Source organism: Chiloscyllium plagiosum, chromosome 36 (assembly GCF_004010195.1).
Source record: "Chiloscyllium plagiosum isolate BGI_BamShark_2017 chromosome 36, ASM401019v2, whole genome shotgun sequence".
Lineage (NCBI taxonomy): Eukaryota > Metazoa > Chordata > Chondrichthyes > Orectolobiformes > Hemiscylliidae > Chiloscyllium > Chiloscyllium plagiosum.
The window spans coordinates 38,601,233-38,618,383 of NC_057745.1; the positions used below are offsets into that span (position 1 = coordinate 38,601,233).

At 43.1% G+C, this 17,151-nt stretch overlaps 1 protein-coding gene across 1 annotated transcript in view; it reads right to left on the reverse strand.

The window, feature by feature from the left end:
* Nucleotides 1-17,014, reverse strand: part of hmbsb (hydroxymethylbilane synthase, b) — a 26,765-nt gene extending 9,751 nt beyond the window's left edge. The window contains exons 1-9 of the mRNA XM_043677762.1: nucleotides 16,612-17,014; nucleotides 13,058-13,120; nucleotides 10,083-10,155; nucleotides 7,696-7,745; nucleotides 6,658-6,713; nucleotides 5,060-5,137; nucleotides 4,537-4,614; nucleotides 4,290-4,365; nucleotides 2,610-2,723 (exon numbers count right to left, since the gene is read on the reverse strand). Coding sequence (XP_043533697.1) covers nucleotides 2,610-2,723; nucleotides 4,290-4,365; nucleotides 4,537-4,614; nucleotides 5,060-5,137; nucleotides 6,658-6,713; nucleotides 7,696-7,745; nucleotides 10,083-10,155; nucleotides 13,058-13,120; nucleotides 16,612-16,629 — 606 coding nt within the window. The 5' untranslated portion in view covers nucleotides 16,630-17,014. The remainder of the gene's footprint in view (nucleotides 1-2,609; nucleotides 2,724-4,289; nucleotides 4,366-4,536; nucleotides 4,615-5,059; nucleotides 5,138-6,657; nucleotides 6,714-7,695; nucleotides 7,746-10,082; nucleotides 10,156-13,057; nucleotides 13,121-16,611) is intronic.
* Between the last annotated feature and the right edge of the window lie 137 nt (nucleotides 17,015-17,151).

Genomic DNA, 17,151 nt, shown 5'->3' on the forward strand with positions numbered 1-17,151 from the left:
CCCTCACCTTAACCTCCTTCCACCTATCGCATTCCCAACGCCCCTCCCCCAAGTCCCTCCTCCCTACCTTTTATCTTAGCCTGCTTGGCACACCCTCCTCATTCCTGAAGAAGGGCTTATGCCCGAAACGCTGATTCTCCTGCTCCTTGGATGCTGCCTGACCTGCTGCGCTTTTCCAGCAACTCATTTTTCAGCTCTGATCTCCAGCATTTGCAGTCCTCACTTTCTCCTGGATGGGATTTATCCAAGGAGTCTCTGGGAAGCTAGGGAGGTGGAATTGGAGCCTTTGGCTTTGATCTTTGAGTCGTCATTGTCTACAGATTTAGTACCAGAGGACTGGAGGATTGCAAGTGTTGTGCCCTTGTTCAAGAAAAGCAGTAGAGATGACCCAGTTAATTATAGACCAGTGATCCTTACCTCTGTTGTAGGGGAGATTTTGGAAAGGATTATGGGAGATAGGATTTATAATCATCTAGGAGCCTTTGGCTTTGATCTTTGAGTCGTCATTGTCTACAGATTTAGTACCAGAGGACTGGAGGATTGCAAGTGTTGTGCCCTTGTTCAAGAAAGGCAGTAGAGATGACCCAGTTAATTATAGACCAGTGATCCTTACATCTGTTGTAGGGAAGATTTTGGAAAGGATTATGGGAGATAGGATTTATAATCATCTAGCAAGCAACAATTTGATTGTAGATAGTCAACATGGTTTCGTCAAGGGCAGGTCATGTCTCTCAAACCTCATTGAGTTTTTTGAGAAGGTGACCAAGCATGTGGATGAGGGTAGGGCAGTTGACTTCAGCAAAGCCTTTGATAAGGTTCCACATGGTAGGCTGTTGGAGAAAATGCAGAGGCATGGGATTGAAGGTGATTTAGCAGTTTGGATTAGAAACTGGCTTTCTGTAAGAAGGCAGCGAGTGGTGATTGATGGAAAATATTCAGTCTGGAGTCCGGTTACTAGTGGTGTGCCACAAGGATCTTTTTTGAGACCACTGCTGTTTGTCATTTTTATCAATGACTTAGACGCAGTCATAGGTGGATGGGTTAGTAAATTTACAAACGACACGAAAGTCGGTGGAGTAGTGGACAGTTTGGAAGAATGTTGCAGGTTGCAGGGGGACTTGGATAAACTGCAGACTTGGGCTGAGAGGTGACAAATGGAGTTCAATGCAGCTAAATGTGAGGTGATGCACTTTGGGAAGAATAACAGGAAGATAGAATACTGGGTCAATGGAAAGATTCTTGGTAGTGTGGATATGCAGAGGGATCTTGGAGTCCATGTACATAGATCCCTGAAAGTTGCCACTCAGATTGATAGAGCTGAAAATGTGTTGGTGGAAAAGCGCAGCAGGTCAGGCAGCATCCAAGGAACAGGAGAATCGACGTTTCGGGCATAAGCCATTCTCCAGCAACACATTTTCAGCTCTGATCTCCAGCACCTGCAGTCCTCACTTTCTCCTATTCAGATTGATAGGGCTGTTAAGAAGGCATACGGTGTGTTAGGTTGTATTGGTAGAGGGATCGAGTTCTGCAGCTGTAATGTCACACTGCAACTATACAAAACGCTAGTGCAGCCACATTTGGAATATTGTGTACAGTTCTGGTCACCCTATTGGAAGCATTGGAAAAGGTTCAGAGGAGATTTACTAGGATGTTGCCTGGTCTGGAGGGAAGGTCTTATGAGGAAAGGCTGAGGGACTTGGGTCTGTTCTCATTGGAGAGAAGGTGGCTAAGAGGGGATTTAATAGAGACATACAAGATGATCAGAAAATTAGATAAGGTAGACAGTGAGAGTCTTTTTCCTAGGATGACGATGTCAGCTTGCACGAGGGGGATAGATTTAAGACAGAGGTCAGAGGCAGGTTCTTTACTGAGAGAGTGGTAAGGCTGCCAATGTAGTTAACTCAGCCACATTAGGGAGATTTAAACAATCCTAGGATAAGTACATAGATGACGATGGGATAATGTCGTGGGATGGGCTTAGATTAGTTCACAGGTCGGCACAACGTTGAGGGTTGAAGGGCCTGTTCTGCACCATATTGTTCTATGTAGGCTAGACCACGTAAGGATGGCATTTTCCTTCCCTAAAGGACATTAGTGAACCAGATGGGCTTTTCCAACAATCAACAATGGATTCATGGTCATCATTAGATTCTTAATTCCAGATTTTTACTGAATTCAAGTTCCACCATCTGCTGTGGTGGGCTGCCCAGGACATTACTCTACGTCTCCAGATGAATAGGAGACAGTGAGGTCTGCAGATACTGGAGATCAGAGTTGAGAGTGTGTTGCTGGAAAAGCCCAGCAGGTCAGGCAGCATCTGAGAAGCAGGAAGATCAATGTTTCAGGCCAGAGCCCTTCATCAGGATTCGTGAAGGAGGGCTCTGGCCCAAAACACCGATTTTCCTGCTCTCCAGATGAATAGCCTAGTGACATTTCCACTAGGCCACTGCATCCCTATAGTACTCATCATCTTCTCAACGGACAGTTAGGGATGGACAATAAATGCTGGCCCAACTAGTGAAGCCTGCATTCGATGACTGACTGTTACAAAAATCCTTAGGGTTTGGAAATGCACATGACATTATTAAACAGGTTATTAAGAGTCATACCTGACTGATCCGATTCTCCCATCCCATTCTTCGCAGTCCAGCTGCTGCTAGTACAATAGCACTGTAATCATTTTTCTCATCAAGCTTCTTTAACCTAGTATTCAAATTGCCTCGCTGTGATCAAAACTGTTAAAGAAAGACCCAGGAACCAGTACCAAACCACACCTGACACTCCTGGTGCAGCCCTCCTGACACCAGGCAGATACTGGTACCAACATCAGTTCAAACCAGTTTCACACTGAGAGGAGGAGAACTTCTTCAAGGTAGGCATGTAGAGAGATGAAGGGCTTTTGCTCCTCGGATGCTCCCTGACCTGCTGTGCCTTTCCAGCACCACACTAATCTTGACTCCAATCTCCAGCATCTGCAGTACCGTCCTCTGCCCAATTTCACACTGCCTCCAGTAACAGGATGGATAAGTTCCTTCAGGAACAAACATATCCTGGCTATCGATAAGCTGCATGCCCACTGGAACCCATCCCAAACAGCAGCAAACCGGAACTCCATTTTCAATTTAAAGATGAGGAGATTGCTTTTTCGCGAACCAAAATCACTGGTTCTCTAGATGCTATCCTAGCAGTAAGTGCAGAATTAGATGATTTTACACCATAGAGATGGTTACTGTACTGAGACTGTTCCTATTCTTAAACTGCGCTCAGTGATCCCAGTCTGTATTCATTGGCTCCAAACAATGTGTCCGAGCAGTATGTGGTTCACGTTAACACATTTTGAAGACTGACTATTGTATATTGGGGAGGAACGGTGGCTCAGTAGTTAGCACTGCTGCCTCACAGCGCCAGGGTCCCAGGTTCGATTCCAGCCGTAGGCAACTATCTGCGTGGAGTTTGCACATTCTCCCCATGTCTGCGCGGGTTTCCCCCAGGTGGTCCGGTTTCCTCCCACATTCCAAAGATGTGCAGGTCAGGTGAATTGACCATGCTAAATTGTCCATAGTTGTTAGGTGCATTAGTCAGAGGGAAAATGGGTCTGGGTGGTTTACTCTTCGGAAGGTCAGTGTGGATTGTAGGAGCAAAGGGCCTGTTTCCACACTGTAGGGAATCTAATCTGATAATGAGTAACCATGACAATGGCTGACATAGCACTGTGGTCAGACTGCAAGGTATATGTACAGCTCTCGTCTCTATATTATTAAAAAGAACATGAAGAAACACTTGACAAGTGCAAACAAGATTTAAGAATGAAAAAGTTACCTATCAGAAATACATTGGGACATTTTTCTTTAAAGAGGCTGACAGAGAGAGAGAAGTTGATACAAATAGATAGAAAGGAAACTAAAGGAGTAATCGAGGGAGAGAAAGATCTGTTGAAATAAAGAAAAATAAAGGATGACAATGGGAAAAAGGAGCCTGGTGGAATACAAATACCAGCATAAACTAGCTGGACCAAATGGCCTGCTGCTGGGTTGTATTTTAGATGTACTTCAAGAGAATTATATCTTGACACTTCAACAAAACCATTTTTTTTTAAATCAAAGTGCCTGTGGAGAGAGCAGCCGCGATCTTATTGAGAAACAGGTTCTAGGGACTGAATGGCTGACTCCTGTTTCTAATTTCTATGTACACATGCAGAAAGCAGACACAGGCACTATTGACTAATGGCTTTCTCGGTTACATATTTATAAAGTTCTGTGTAAGGAGCTTTGAAGAGCAATAAAGGATACAATATCCTTGAATTCCAGGTGAGGAAATCTCCGTCTTAGCTGCGCAGCTCGTCGTAGGGAACTAGTTCCCACTACACTGTAAACAGACAAGGGAGAGGGAGATGAGAACATTGCACTCAAAACCAACACCTTCCTGGACTGTAAGAAATCTCATCCAAAAATCTCAAAATGAGAGTTGGCTTTTTCTCCAGTCCTGTAAGATTAGTTATTCCACACAGTAAAGCACACAACTGGCTCAGTAGCTCACCTTCTCTCCGGCAGTGTGTCCAGGGATTTATCTGCATGGCTCGGGTGCAGAACAACAGCATCAAAGGGAATTTCACGTCTGCAACAAGACAGTTGAGAATACAAATCAAAGCTCATCTCTGCACACTGTCTGTAGTTTATTTGCAATGACAATAGCAGTTTCAGTGCTTGGGGAATGTCCCAGTCAGCACTCGCTGGTTATTTGGAAAGGGGAAAATGAAAAGGGGACAATATGTCCAAAGAGAATTTCTATTGAGTGAGACAACTATGAAACGTTAAGCTCTGTAAAGATGGCCACTTCTTTAGCATCTCAATATCAGCTGTATAAACTGAAGGAGGAACTCTCCTCACAACTGACTTCAGATTTAGATTCAGAAGTACACCAACCCCATCAAACACTCCCAGGTACGATACAGCATGAGATTAGATACAGTGTAAAGTTCAGCTGGACTCTGGAGGCTTGTTTTGATGAAGAAAATAACTTGTATAAACCCTCACTAACATTCTTAACTGAAAACACTCACTTGCAGATGGCTCCAATTGTAAACCCTGGAGGGAGTGTAGTTGGCAGATCTTTTAGAGAATGAACTACCAGGTCAACTCTGCAAGACAGCAATTGCATGTGAAGTGCCAGCAGTAAAACAGTGTAACAGTTAAGACTACAGAACCAAAGGTAAAGTAATCAGTGACATCCTTCCTCCATTTACGAAGTCTAGTCCCGCCAGAATTTTATAGGTTTGAGAATCCTCCCTCATTCTTCTAACCTCCAGCGAGTACAGGTACACAACCCTTTATCTGAAATCCTTGGGCCAGTTGTTTTTCCGATTTTGGAATTTTTTAGATTTCGGAATAAATGACATTTTCTCAGTGAAATAAAAAAATATATTACCCAACTGCACTCGCACTTGGGAACAAGACACAATTTTCACCTGCCAGTGCTGAGCCACGCTGCCATGTCACATCTCAGTAACGTGGTTTGACCAGGTGTGGAGTTGGGTCACGTGTTTGCACGCCAAAATGATGCTCCACACTCCACAAAAACATTTCAGATTTCAGAACTTTTCGGATTTTGGAATTTCGGATAAAGGATTGTGTACCTGTATATCCTAATCAATCCAGATTCTCTTCATACATCAGGAATCAATCTGGCAAGCCTTTGTTGCATGCCCTCCAGAGTTACTCCTTTAGCCAGTTTTAAAAAGTTGTTGAAGTAAACCAGAAAATAGCTTGTGTCCACTCGAGATTCGAGCACATAACTCAGGCTAGCATTTCAGTGCAGTACGTAGGGCATGGCTTCTTTTTTAAAATAGTCAGATGTGGCACCCACTTTCAAAAGCAATAAAGGCAAGAACTCATCTGCCCTCTGGATGGGTGAAAATGATGCCATAGTACTATTTCAGAGAACAGCAACATCCCCAAAACATATTACAATCATTACCATGCTGTTTGTGGGATCTTGCTGTGTACAATTTGGTTGCTGTCTTTCTTACGTTACAATAAGAGTCGGTAAAGTATAGTGCTGGAAAAAGCACATCTAGTCAGGCAGTATCTGATGAGCTTGACCCTTCACCATTCCTGATGAAGAGCTTATGCCCAACACATCAACCTCTTGCTCCTCAGATGCTGCCTGACTTGACGTGCGTTTTCCGGCACCAGACGTAATCGACTCTGACTTCTCAAGCATGTGCAGTCCTCAGTATCTCCTACATTACAATAATGATGGTACAGTTAATGAAGTGCTTTGAGGTAAAGGGACTCAGGATGAGCTCTAATCCTGTATTAACACTGTGGAGACTCCCCAGGCCTGTCTAGCTGTCAGTCTACCTGTTTGAGGGGGCAGCCAAGCCCTTACTCCACTACCTCATTCAAAGGCTGGCACCTGTGCCACTTTTCCTGCAGCATCAGTGTGTGAGCCCAGATTGTGCTCAAGTCTATGGAATGGAACTCAATCTTGTGGCTGCAAGGCAAGTGTGTTACCCACTGTGAAGCAGCTGACCATGTTATAGTTGCTGACAATCATATTAAATAATAGCGAAGAGGAAATATTTTACAAAGCACGACTCCCAATATAAAATCAACAGCATTGTGAATGACAGATAGATAAACACCCAGGAATTCATACTCATTTTTCTCCAATGCAGTTTCCAGCTCCTTTGTGAACAGGCTCTTCTCTCCAATCTAACAGAGAAATCAAAACCTGGGTTAATAATGTCAACCTGGTGCATGTATATCTCTCCCCTACTCCTGCTCCTCACTCACTTTATAGCAGTGATGTATGGACAGAGACCCACAAAATACTGAAGAACCTACAAAAGGTCCACCTGACACTACGGAGAGTAGATTTGAAATGGGGTGGGCTGGAATCAGATTACTTTAAAACTGACACACATTTAGTTGTCTTTGTTACCTTTATGGAAATCAGCTAATTGCAAAATATTTTAGTGTCTACATTTGAAGTTACGAAATTGAAAAATGCTCCACTGAAAGCATAGTTTGTCACTAACAAACATTCTTAGACACAGAGTAAAGCTCCTTCTCCTCTTTTAAACTAAAAAGAGAACTCTCTCCCCCATTCCCCCCTTCAAACAATCCCAGAACAGGTACAGCACAGGCTTCGAATCAAAGTCAAGCCTCCTCTATTCTTTTAACCTGAAAAGAAAAATGGCTTCACTCTTTTAAACTGGAAGTAAAACTTCCTTGACACTATTCCCAATCTCTCTCTAACCTTTTAAACTAAAAGTAAGCTCTAAGTAAAGTTCCCTGGACTCTGGCCCCATCAAACACTCCCAGGACAATGACAGCACTGGTTCAGACACAGAGTAAAACTCCCTCTGCTCTTAAACAGAAATAAACGTCCCTCAAGAGTGCTGAAATGAACCACCCCCAGGACAAGGACAGCATGGCATTCAATGCAGAGTTAAGCACCGTCTACTCTTCCAATCTTAAAGTAAAGCTGCCTTTACTCTTTTAAACAAAGTAAAGCTACCTCAACACTGTCCACATCTAACACTCCCAGGACAGGGTCAGCATAGAGTTAGGTACGGTGTAAGGCTTTCTCTACACCGCCCCATTTAAAGGGCTTAATTCAAGGATAATTGCATGACAGACACCATTTTACAGCAATTTACAAAATTGCATAATGAAAGAAAATAAGAGATACCTTTGAGAGCGCTGTATCCAGAATTTTGTCCCCAGTGGTTGTCATAGCAACTGCATTGATAAAAAAAAAACAGCATTATTCCAGGGTATTCAGCATCAGTTTAGGGAAAATACCATCAAGCTCACATCCATCTCCTGAATGCAGATCCCTCCCTAGCTGACGGACAGATCCTCTACCCAGCCTCTGTACCCTGGTCAGGTACACCCCCACTTCCCCCATCCCGGGTCATTATCCCTGCACAGCCTGGGCGGTTATGTCCCATCTCACTCCACCCCACCCAGTCAGCAGTACCACAACCACACTATGGGCCAATCCCTACCGCCCGGACCCCGGTCAATCTCCCCAGCTCAGGCCGGACCCTGGTCAGCCTAACTTCAACACAAGGTCAAAAATATCCACAGGCCAATTCCAGAAAAATTATAACATTTCTCCAAATTGGTGAGGCAAAGCAAGAACCCTCCAGACTGCCACCCACAGAGCATCACAAAATATATTAAACCAACCTCACCACCCATTCCTGCTCTGAGCTGCGAGGTCCAATTACCTCAATCAGACAGGTCACACACTCCTGTTTTACTTTTCTGTCCTGTAATAGCCCATTCATCAAACATTTACCCTGTAGCCTCTTAAAATTTGTAACACTTTCCTCTTTCAGCATCCCCTGGGTTTGCTATTCCGCAGATTTATCAATCCAGTGCAAATTAGGTATACAGTCACCCAGAAACATGCTCTTTAGTCTATGATGCTACACTGGCCATCGAACAAGTCAAATACTGCCTTCTCTGCACTTAGAGTCATAGATCTGTACGGCATGGTAACACACCCTTCGGTCCAACTCGGCCATGCTGACCAGATATCCTAAACTAATCTAGTGCCATGTGCCAGCACTTGGCCCATATCCCTGTAAACCCTTCCTATTCATATACCCATCCAGCTGCCTTTTAAATGCTGTAATTGTACCAGCCTCCACCACTTCCTCTCGCAGCTCATTCCATACACGCACCATCCTTTGAAAAGATTGTCCTTTAGGTGCCTTTTAAATCTTTCTCCTCTCACCCTAAACTTATGCCCTCTAGCTCTGGACTCCCCCACCCTAGGAAAAAGACCTTGTCTATTTACCCTCTCCATGCCCCTTATGATTTTATAAGCCACTATAAGGTCACCCCTCAGCCTCCAACACTCCAGAGGAAACAGCCCCAGCCTATTCAGCCTCTCCCTTTAGCTTCTCCAATCTCAAATTTGTATGTTTAGTTTGAAAACTCTTGCCTGGGAAAGGGTCTCTCATATATTCACCAGTGATGTCAGAGCTTAAGGGATTATCATATAAGTACATGTCAGATAAATTTGTTTTCTACAAATGGTAGTTCAGAGGTGATCAGATTGAGGTGATTAAAATGATGAAAAGATTTGATAGGGTAAACAGGAAGAAACGCTTCCAACGACGGGATGTGCAGAACAAGAAGGGGACAAAATTAAAATTAGAACTCAGCCTTCCAGGAGTAACATGAGCACATAGCAAAAATGAAACCACCCCTCTCAAAGGTTATAGATTCTCAGACTCTATTGGAGCTTTTAAAGCTGGGACGGAGACTGATGCTGGACAAGAGTATCAATCAACAGATGGGGCACAGTTTTGATGAGTGAAGGAACAGGTATCTTTCTGCTGTTTTCGATACTATGTTTTAGGGTCTAATTTATCCACTCACCAAAAAATGTCAATATGATCCCTTCATCCTTTTTAAACTGTTGCTTTTATAGTTTCTTAGGGAAGGCAACAGCCTAGAGGTATTATCACAAGACCCATTAATCCAGAGATCCTGGCAATGTTCTAGTATCCTGTGTTCAATCCCACAATAGCAAGTGGTGGAATTTCAATTCCAGAAATCTGGAATTTGGAAAAACTGATTTGCCTTTAGGGAAGCAAACTGCATCCTGAGGCGGTCTGCCTACATGCGACTCCAGACGCACAGCAATATGGCTGGTTCTGCAAAGTCCTCTAGCCAGTTAGGGATGGGTAATAAATGCTGGTCTAGACAGTGATGCCCACAATCCATGAAGGGAGACAGTGAGGACTGCAAATGCTGGAGATCAGAGTCGAAGAGTGTGGTGCTGGAAAAGCACAACCAATCAGGCAGCATCTGAGGAGCAGGAGAATTGACGTTTCAAGCATTCCTGATAAAGAGCTTTTACTTGAAACATTGACTCATCTGCTCCTTGGATGCTGCCTGACCAGCTGTGCTTTTCCAGCACCATGTAATTCTTGAAAGGTATGTATAGTTTTCCCTCATTCAGTCTGGGTTTCCAACCATAATTATCAACCCAACTATGTGAATTGTATCCTCCATATCAGGATATTTTCCCTGATTCCCCAAGCAACCAGTACTTACTGATTTCAAGTTCCGTGTTTGGATAACATTGCTTCAGCATGTCTGTCACGAAGCCAGTCTGAGTCCGAGCAAGCTGGGAAAAGCAAAACACAGATCAATCAGATTTCTCTCTCTCACACACACACACACACACACACCTCACACACACACACACACACACACACACACACAATCTGCCTGAGTTGAGAAACCAACAGGCACATCCATTTCTGCACATGGGGCAGCTTTTCGCTCTGAGACAACAAACCACATTTAGGGACTGGCAACATGAAAGCACCACCATTTTCTTGGGGAAGTAATGACAGATTGTGGGTGTCAGGGACATCAACCTCCCGAGAATGAATGAACGTAAGCTCCAAGTTAGACTTAAAAAGGAGCTGCACTTACTGCTGCAAGGACCATTGTCTAAGTCAGAGTACCGTTAAGCATAACACTGGATTATACTCTTTTACGTTGAGATTGAATAGGGGAAATATGAAGTAACATTTTCCAGTTTTTTTGGGATGCTGTCAAAGAGCAAAGGGACAAAAGCTGTAAATTAGGTGAAGCTGTCACCGTGATGATGCTAAACTAAATCAGTTATACAGTCATAGAGCTGTACAGCATGGAAACAGACCCTTCGGTCCAACCCGTCCATGCCGACCAGATATCCCAACCCAATCTAGTCCCATCTGCCAGCACCCGGCCCATATCCCTCCAAACCCTTCCTATTCATATATCCATCCAGATGCCTTTTAAATATTGTAATTGTACCAGCCTCCACCACTTCCTCTGGCAGCTCATTCCATACATGTACTACCCTCTGTGTGAAAAAGTCTCTTTTATATTTTTCCCCTCTCACCCTAAACCTATGCTCTCTAGTTCTGGAATCCCCCACCTCAGGGAAAAGACCTTATTTACCCTATCTATGACCTTCATGATTTTATAATCCTTTGGAAGGTCACCCCTCAGCCTCTGACACTCCAGGGAAAACAGCCCCAGCCTATTCAACCTCGCCTTATAGCTCAAATTCTCCAACCCTGGCAACATCCTTGTAAATCTTTTCTGAACCCTTTCACATTTCACAACATCTTTCCAATAGGAAGGAGACCAGAACTGTACACTTTATTCCAAAAGTGGCCGAACCGATGTCCTCTACAGCCACAACATGACCTCCCAACTCCTGTACTCAATACTCTGTTCAATAAAGGAAAGGATATCAAACACCTTCTTCACTATCCTATTTACCTGCGACTCCACTTTCAAGGAGCTATGAACCTGCACCCCAAGGTCTCTTTGTTCAGCAACACTCCCTAGGACCTTACCATTAAGTGTATAAGTCCTCCTCTGATTTGCTTTTCCAAAATACAGCACTTCACATTTATCTAAATTAAACTCCATCTGCCACTCCTCAGCCCATTGGCTCATCTGATTGAGATCCCATTGTAAACCAAAGTAACCTTCTTCGCTGTCCACCCACACCTCCAATTTTGGTGTCATCTGCAAACTTACTAACTGTACCTCCTATGTTCACATCCAAATCATTTTATATAAATGACGAAAAGTTGTGGACCCAGCACTAATCTTGATGCACACACTGGTCACAGGCCTCCAGTCTGAAAAGCAACCCTCCACCACCACCCTCTGTCTTCTACCTTCAAGCCAGTTCTGTATCTAAATGGCTAGTTCTCCCTGGATTCCATGAGATCTAACCTTCCGATGAGGAACCTTGTCAAACACCTTACTGAAGTCCATATAGATCACGTCCACCGCTCTGCCCTCATCAATCCTCTTTGGTACTTCTTCAAAAAATTCAATCAAATTCATGAGACATGAATTCCCACGCACAAAGTCATGTTGACTATCCTTAATCAGTTCCTGCCTTTCCAAATGTATGTAAATCCTGTCCCTCAGGATTCCCTCCAACAACTTGCCCACTACTGATGTCAAGCTCACCGGTCTATAGTTCCCTGGCTTTTCCCTACCACCTTTCTTAAAGAATGGCACCACATTAGCCAACCTCCAGTCTTCTGGCACATAAAGTGCAACTATTGATGATACAAATGTCTCAGCAAGTCTATGCATCCTGGGTAACTATCGTGATCACTGAGTTTAATATTTGCAGTGGTTTCCAGTACAGTGATGAGCTGAGTGTGTTCTGTGAAACAGGAGTGGCAGTGAGAGATGGGGTGGCAGATCTCTGGCGCCAGGATACTCTGGGTCTACTCTGTGCCTCACACTGCAGCAGGCAGGGAAAGAAGCATGTGTTTGATGTCAGATTAAGAAAAGTGAAACAGCTATTATGCATGTGTAGATATTCCCGCTGAAACTTCTAAAGTAGCATTTCAGGAGTCATTGATGGGAGAATTCCCAGAACAAAGACACTTATCTGCTTGGTCCATCTGCCCCGCTCTGGGTTTTATCATGTTATGCCCCCTCCCACAATTCTCGCCACAGTGACTCAGCTACAAACTGACAGAGTTCTGCTGATCTGGATAAGTGACAAGGATAAAGGAGCAACCCAGTACCCTCACACACACTGTCCCTGCTGATTAAAGTGTCACGAAACGACACGACCAGCTATCCTTAGTAGCCACACACGCAGATGACAAGCAACATGAGTTCACAGGAGGCTCCCAAGCACTGAGGATGTCACCTAGACAGGGGACGAAACGTCTGCAACACAAATTCCCAGCTCGGCGAACAGAACCACAACAATGAGCACCCGAGCTACAAATCTTCTCACAAACTTTGATTCAAGTGTCAATCCACACATTTAAGCTATTGTGCTGCACATTGAAAATGTCTTTAAGGTAAAGATTGTGAGCCCACAAAAACATATTCAGTATTGAAATAAAACCTTAACCTTTGGGGGAAAAGCAAATCAAAGGACTCTGAAAAAGGTTTTTAACAAAGAAAACCAGCAGTGGATAGAATTCAGCATAGCTGATCTTCAATTGGCTGGAAAATTTTTCAGATACAAGTTTATAACTTACCTGGCTCTTTCTTGTTCCAACTCGGATGATTCTAGAAGAGTTCTCATTGTGAGCAGCAGAGTTCTAGATAAGACAGTACGAAAGAAATGACAAACTCATTGATGACCAAAACAACCCAACTTCTTAACATGTGCAGCTGTGATGCCAACACTTCACTGTGAAGACCTAATGCTATCAACAAGCTGCTTAAAAGGCAAAAGCTGGGAACCCATTTCTGAATTTTAGATTTACTGGGAAGGTGATTCCACTACACACAATGTCAGGCCATACAAAATACAGTCACCTTTAACTCAGTATTTAGTCATGGGATGTAAATGGGTGTGAGGCAGAAGTTGTACATTTCAATTAACGACAAGCCTGAAAATAGTGCTGCTCCACATTGACCAGCATCTTAAATAATTACCTTATTGTTCTGTCTACCTCTCTGCATTATTTCGGGGTATTCAATAGAGTAATGGTAATGTCACTGGACAAGTCATCCAGAAGTTTCAAGACTAGATGACTCTTTATCAGAGCTGAAGAGTCATCTAGACACGAAATGTTACTTGCTTTCGCTCCATGGATGCTTTCTGATCCACTGTGATCTCCAGCATTTTTTTGTTTTCAGTACAGATTCCAGCATCTGCAGTAATTTGCTCCTACTAAGTAATCCATAGGCTCAATTTGAATTCAAACTAAATTTTAAAAAGCTCAAATCTGGAATGGAACAATTAGTCACGATGACAATGATCATGAAGTTAACTTGAATTGTCATTTAAAATCAATTTGATTTAATACCCTTTTAAGGAAAGGAATCTATCATTTCCTGATCTGGGCTACAGGTGAGTCCAGACCTACAACAATGTGGTTGACTCTGAACTATCCTTTGAAATGGCTGAACAAGCCACTCAGCTCAACAGCAATTACCGATGGGCAATGCCAGAAATGCCCATATCCCAGGAAAGAAAACAAATTAATCTAGTAATTCTTCTGTTTAATATTGGGATTAAATCCCAGATTTAATGCAAAGGTTCCTGGGGACAGGATTCCACCCATCTAACTGTAAAACAAGACAGACTGGATAATTATAATTAACATGCAGACTCAAACCTCATTGCAGTGAGCTGCTATCATGCTGGAACATAGTATGACCCTATTGCCAATCTGAGTCTAGCTAAAACTAACATTTCCCATGTTCAGCTTTTCTTTACTGACGTTGGCACTATCCTTTATTCCTTGATTTTTAAAAAAGTTTTTATAGAAGTCTACAGATCACAATTTTGATCCGTAGACAATCCATCCAAAACAAGCTTTCTTGGACTCTTCATATGCACGCACTGGTTACAAAGCCCCAACAACTTCTCTTCTTCCTCAGGCAGCTGAGATGTGGCATGATGGCAAATACCCTTGCCAACTTTTCTAGGTGCGCCATCGAGAGCATTTTGTCTGGATGTATCATGACCTGGTATGACAACTGTACCACTCAAGATTGGAGATGGTTACAGCGAGTGGCGATCTCCACCCGGACAATCACAAAGGCCAACCTCCCATCTCTACAATCCATCTACCAGGCCCGTTGTCAAGGAAAGGCCGCCAGCATTCTCAAAGATCCATCCCACCCTGGCAATGTTTTTCTACAACTTCTACCATCAGGGAGAAGGTACAGCAGCCCTGAACCGGCTCCAGCCGGTTTCAAAACAGTTGCTATTGTACTGTTGTTAGAATACTGAATGGACTCAAACTCTTAACATTCGCCTGTACCTGTGTTTTTGCCGCAGTTTACCTATTATTTACTTAATGGTGATCTGCCTGTACTGCTCACAAGACAAAGCTTTTCACTGTGCCTCAGTACATGTGACAATAAATTCAATTCAACTCAACAAACTCAAGACCAAGCCTACAACAAGGGCAGAAAATTCCAACCTTTTCAAACTTTTCCTAGATTTGCTGAGTGCCAGTTTAAAATGGTTAGCATTCTCGGCTCTTCAGCACTGGAACATAGAAACATACAATGTCTACAGTTTGGAAGAAGGCCATTCAGCACATCAAGTCCATACTGACTGTTCAATGAACATTTCACCCAAATCCAATCCTTACCCTATCCCTGTAACCTTGCATTTCCCATGGCCAATTTACCTAAGCTTTGGACTGAGGGAGGAGCACCCAGAGGAAACCCACACAGACACCAAGAGAATGTGCAAACTCCACACAGATAGGGTGGAATTGAACCCAGGTCCTGGGTGCTGTGAGGCAGCAGTGCTAACCACTGAGCCACTGTACTACCCACGACATTCAACCTGTGACACACTTTAATCAACTGCTAAGGGAATGCCGCGTGATTACAGGCACCAACTTTCAGATCATATGTTAAACAACGTGTCTCTTAGCTCAGAAGCAGGGAAACGATTGCATGTCTTTATGGAGAATGGGGGAAATTGTGTTCTCAGTCTGTCCAATTTTTATCCTTTAGCTAACATCCAGATCAAATCAATTGCAGATACTTCCCAATTTCAGTTTGTGGAATTTTAATATGTATAGATTGACTGCTACATTTAGCCATAAAACAAACAATTCAAAAGTAATCTATCAATTTTATCTGAAAGATTACATTGTTTACATCACAGGAGGTGGCCATTCTACTCATCATGAAAAGCATAACCCAAATGTCCAGCTCTCCTGGTCCTGAGCCTTGTATTTTCCACATCTTCTTAAAGGGGCTTGCCTTAGCCAATCCATGTGGCTAAACACAGCATGCTGGCTACTCGCTGCATGATGTAATTCTCCCAATCTATCGCCTCACAATGTTTAAACTGTTTCAATCTAACTGCCAATTCCCCAGTCCAATAAAATATCAAAACCTTTTTGAAATGCAATCTTATATCTAGCCTTCTTTGCTGCAGTAGAAATAACCACATTAACCCAACATCACTGCAGTTTTTCATTCGAAGTGGCATCCCATCAATCGATACGATAGACAACGTGGGACTTTCACAAGCTTTCTATAAACTCAGTACTTAAGCTGGGCTTATACAATGACATGAATGCAATTTGTTCTTTCTCTCACTGGTCTAAACATTAGTGTACACTATAATTTCACTCTCTTTTCAATCTGGATCTTTATATCCCTATTTATAAAGCTCAAAATACCATCATACTTATAAGATGACAGCGTTGGTATCTACTTCTTGACTAAATATTTGCACCCTTTACCCTCACCATCAGACAGAATCCTCCCTTTCAACTAATATTTCCATTCATCCAAAATGTGCAGCATCTATGAGATTAGCTTATGTCTTTGATGGCAAACTCTTGGTAAATCTTCCATAAATGCAGCAGCTTGTTAGAAAAAAAGAAAGCTTTCTTTAAAACAAACTCAAAATTACCACCAGCATTTTCATTGAATGACTTTATAAAAATCATTGACATTGTTTTAATGCTAAATACATGAAACAGAATGAGACAAAGAGCTGCATAACATACAGCATACTGCTCATACTCTTCAATCTTCCTCCAAAACATTACCCAAATCCTCAAATGGTAATTGCACAATATTTCATTCCTGCTGCAAAACTCACCCAATGATTCACCAACATTTTGCAGCGCTCTGTTTCCTTAAAGTTCCTGAGATCTCCAACTGCACGCTCAGAATTTTGGTCAAAGTGTGTGCCTTTATTTCATGCCTATCCCAATGACAATCCTCCTCCCCTCCCCACCTGCCCAGCCCTCCGATCCCTGGCTTCAATGTGGCTCAAAAGATAATAACGCAGATGGCAATGAACCTGATAGAAAGTGACAAATAAGTTGCAGCTAAAGGAGTGGGTGGGGAAGCAGGGGATATATCTACCATTCAGTAGCTCAACACAAACAAAGTGAGTTGAACAATGACCCTCTGGTCTACTACTTATAGCAGTCTCTAAACAGGGGTGCATTGACCAGTGAATGTGACACTGCAAGGGATGAAAGGGGTGGGAGGAAGAAAAGTTGAGCTCAACACAAACAAAGTGAGTTGAACAATGACCCTCTGGTCTACTACTTATAGCAGTCTCTAAACAGGGGTGCATTGACCAGTGAATGTGACACTGCAAGGGATGAAAGGGGTGGGAGGAAGAAAAGTT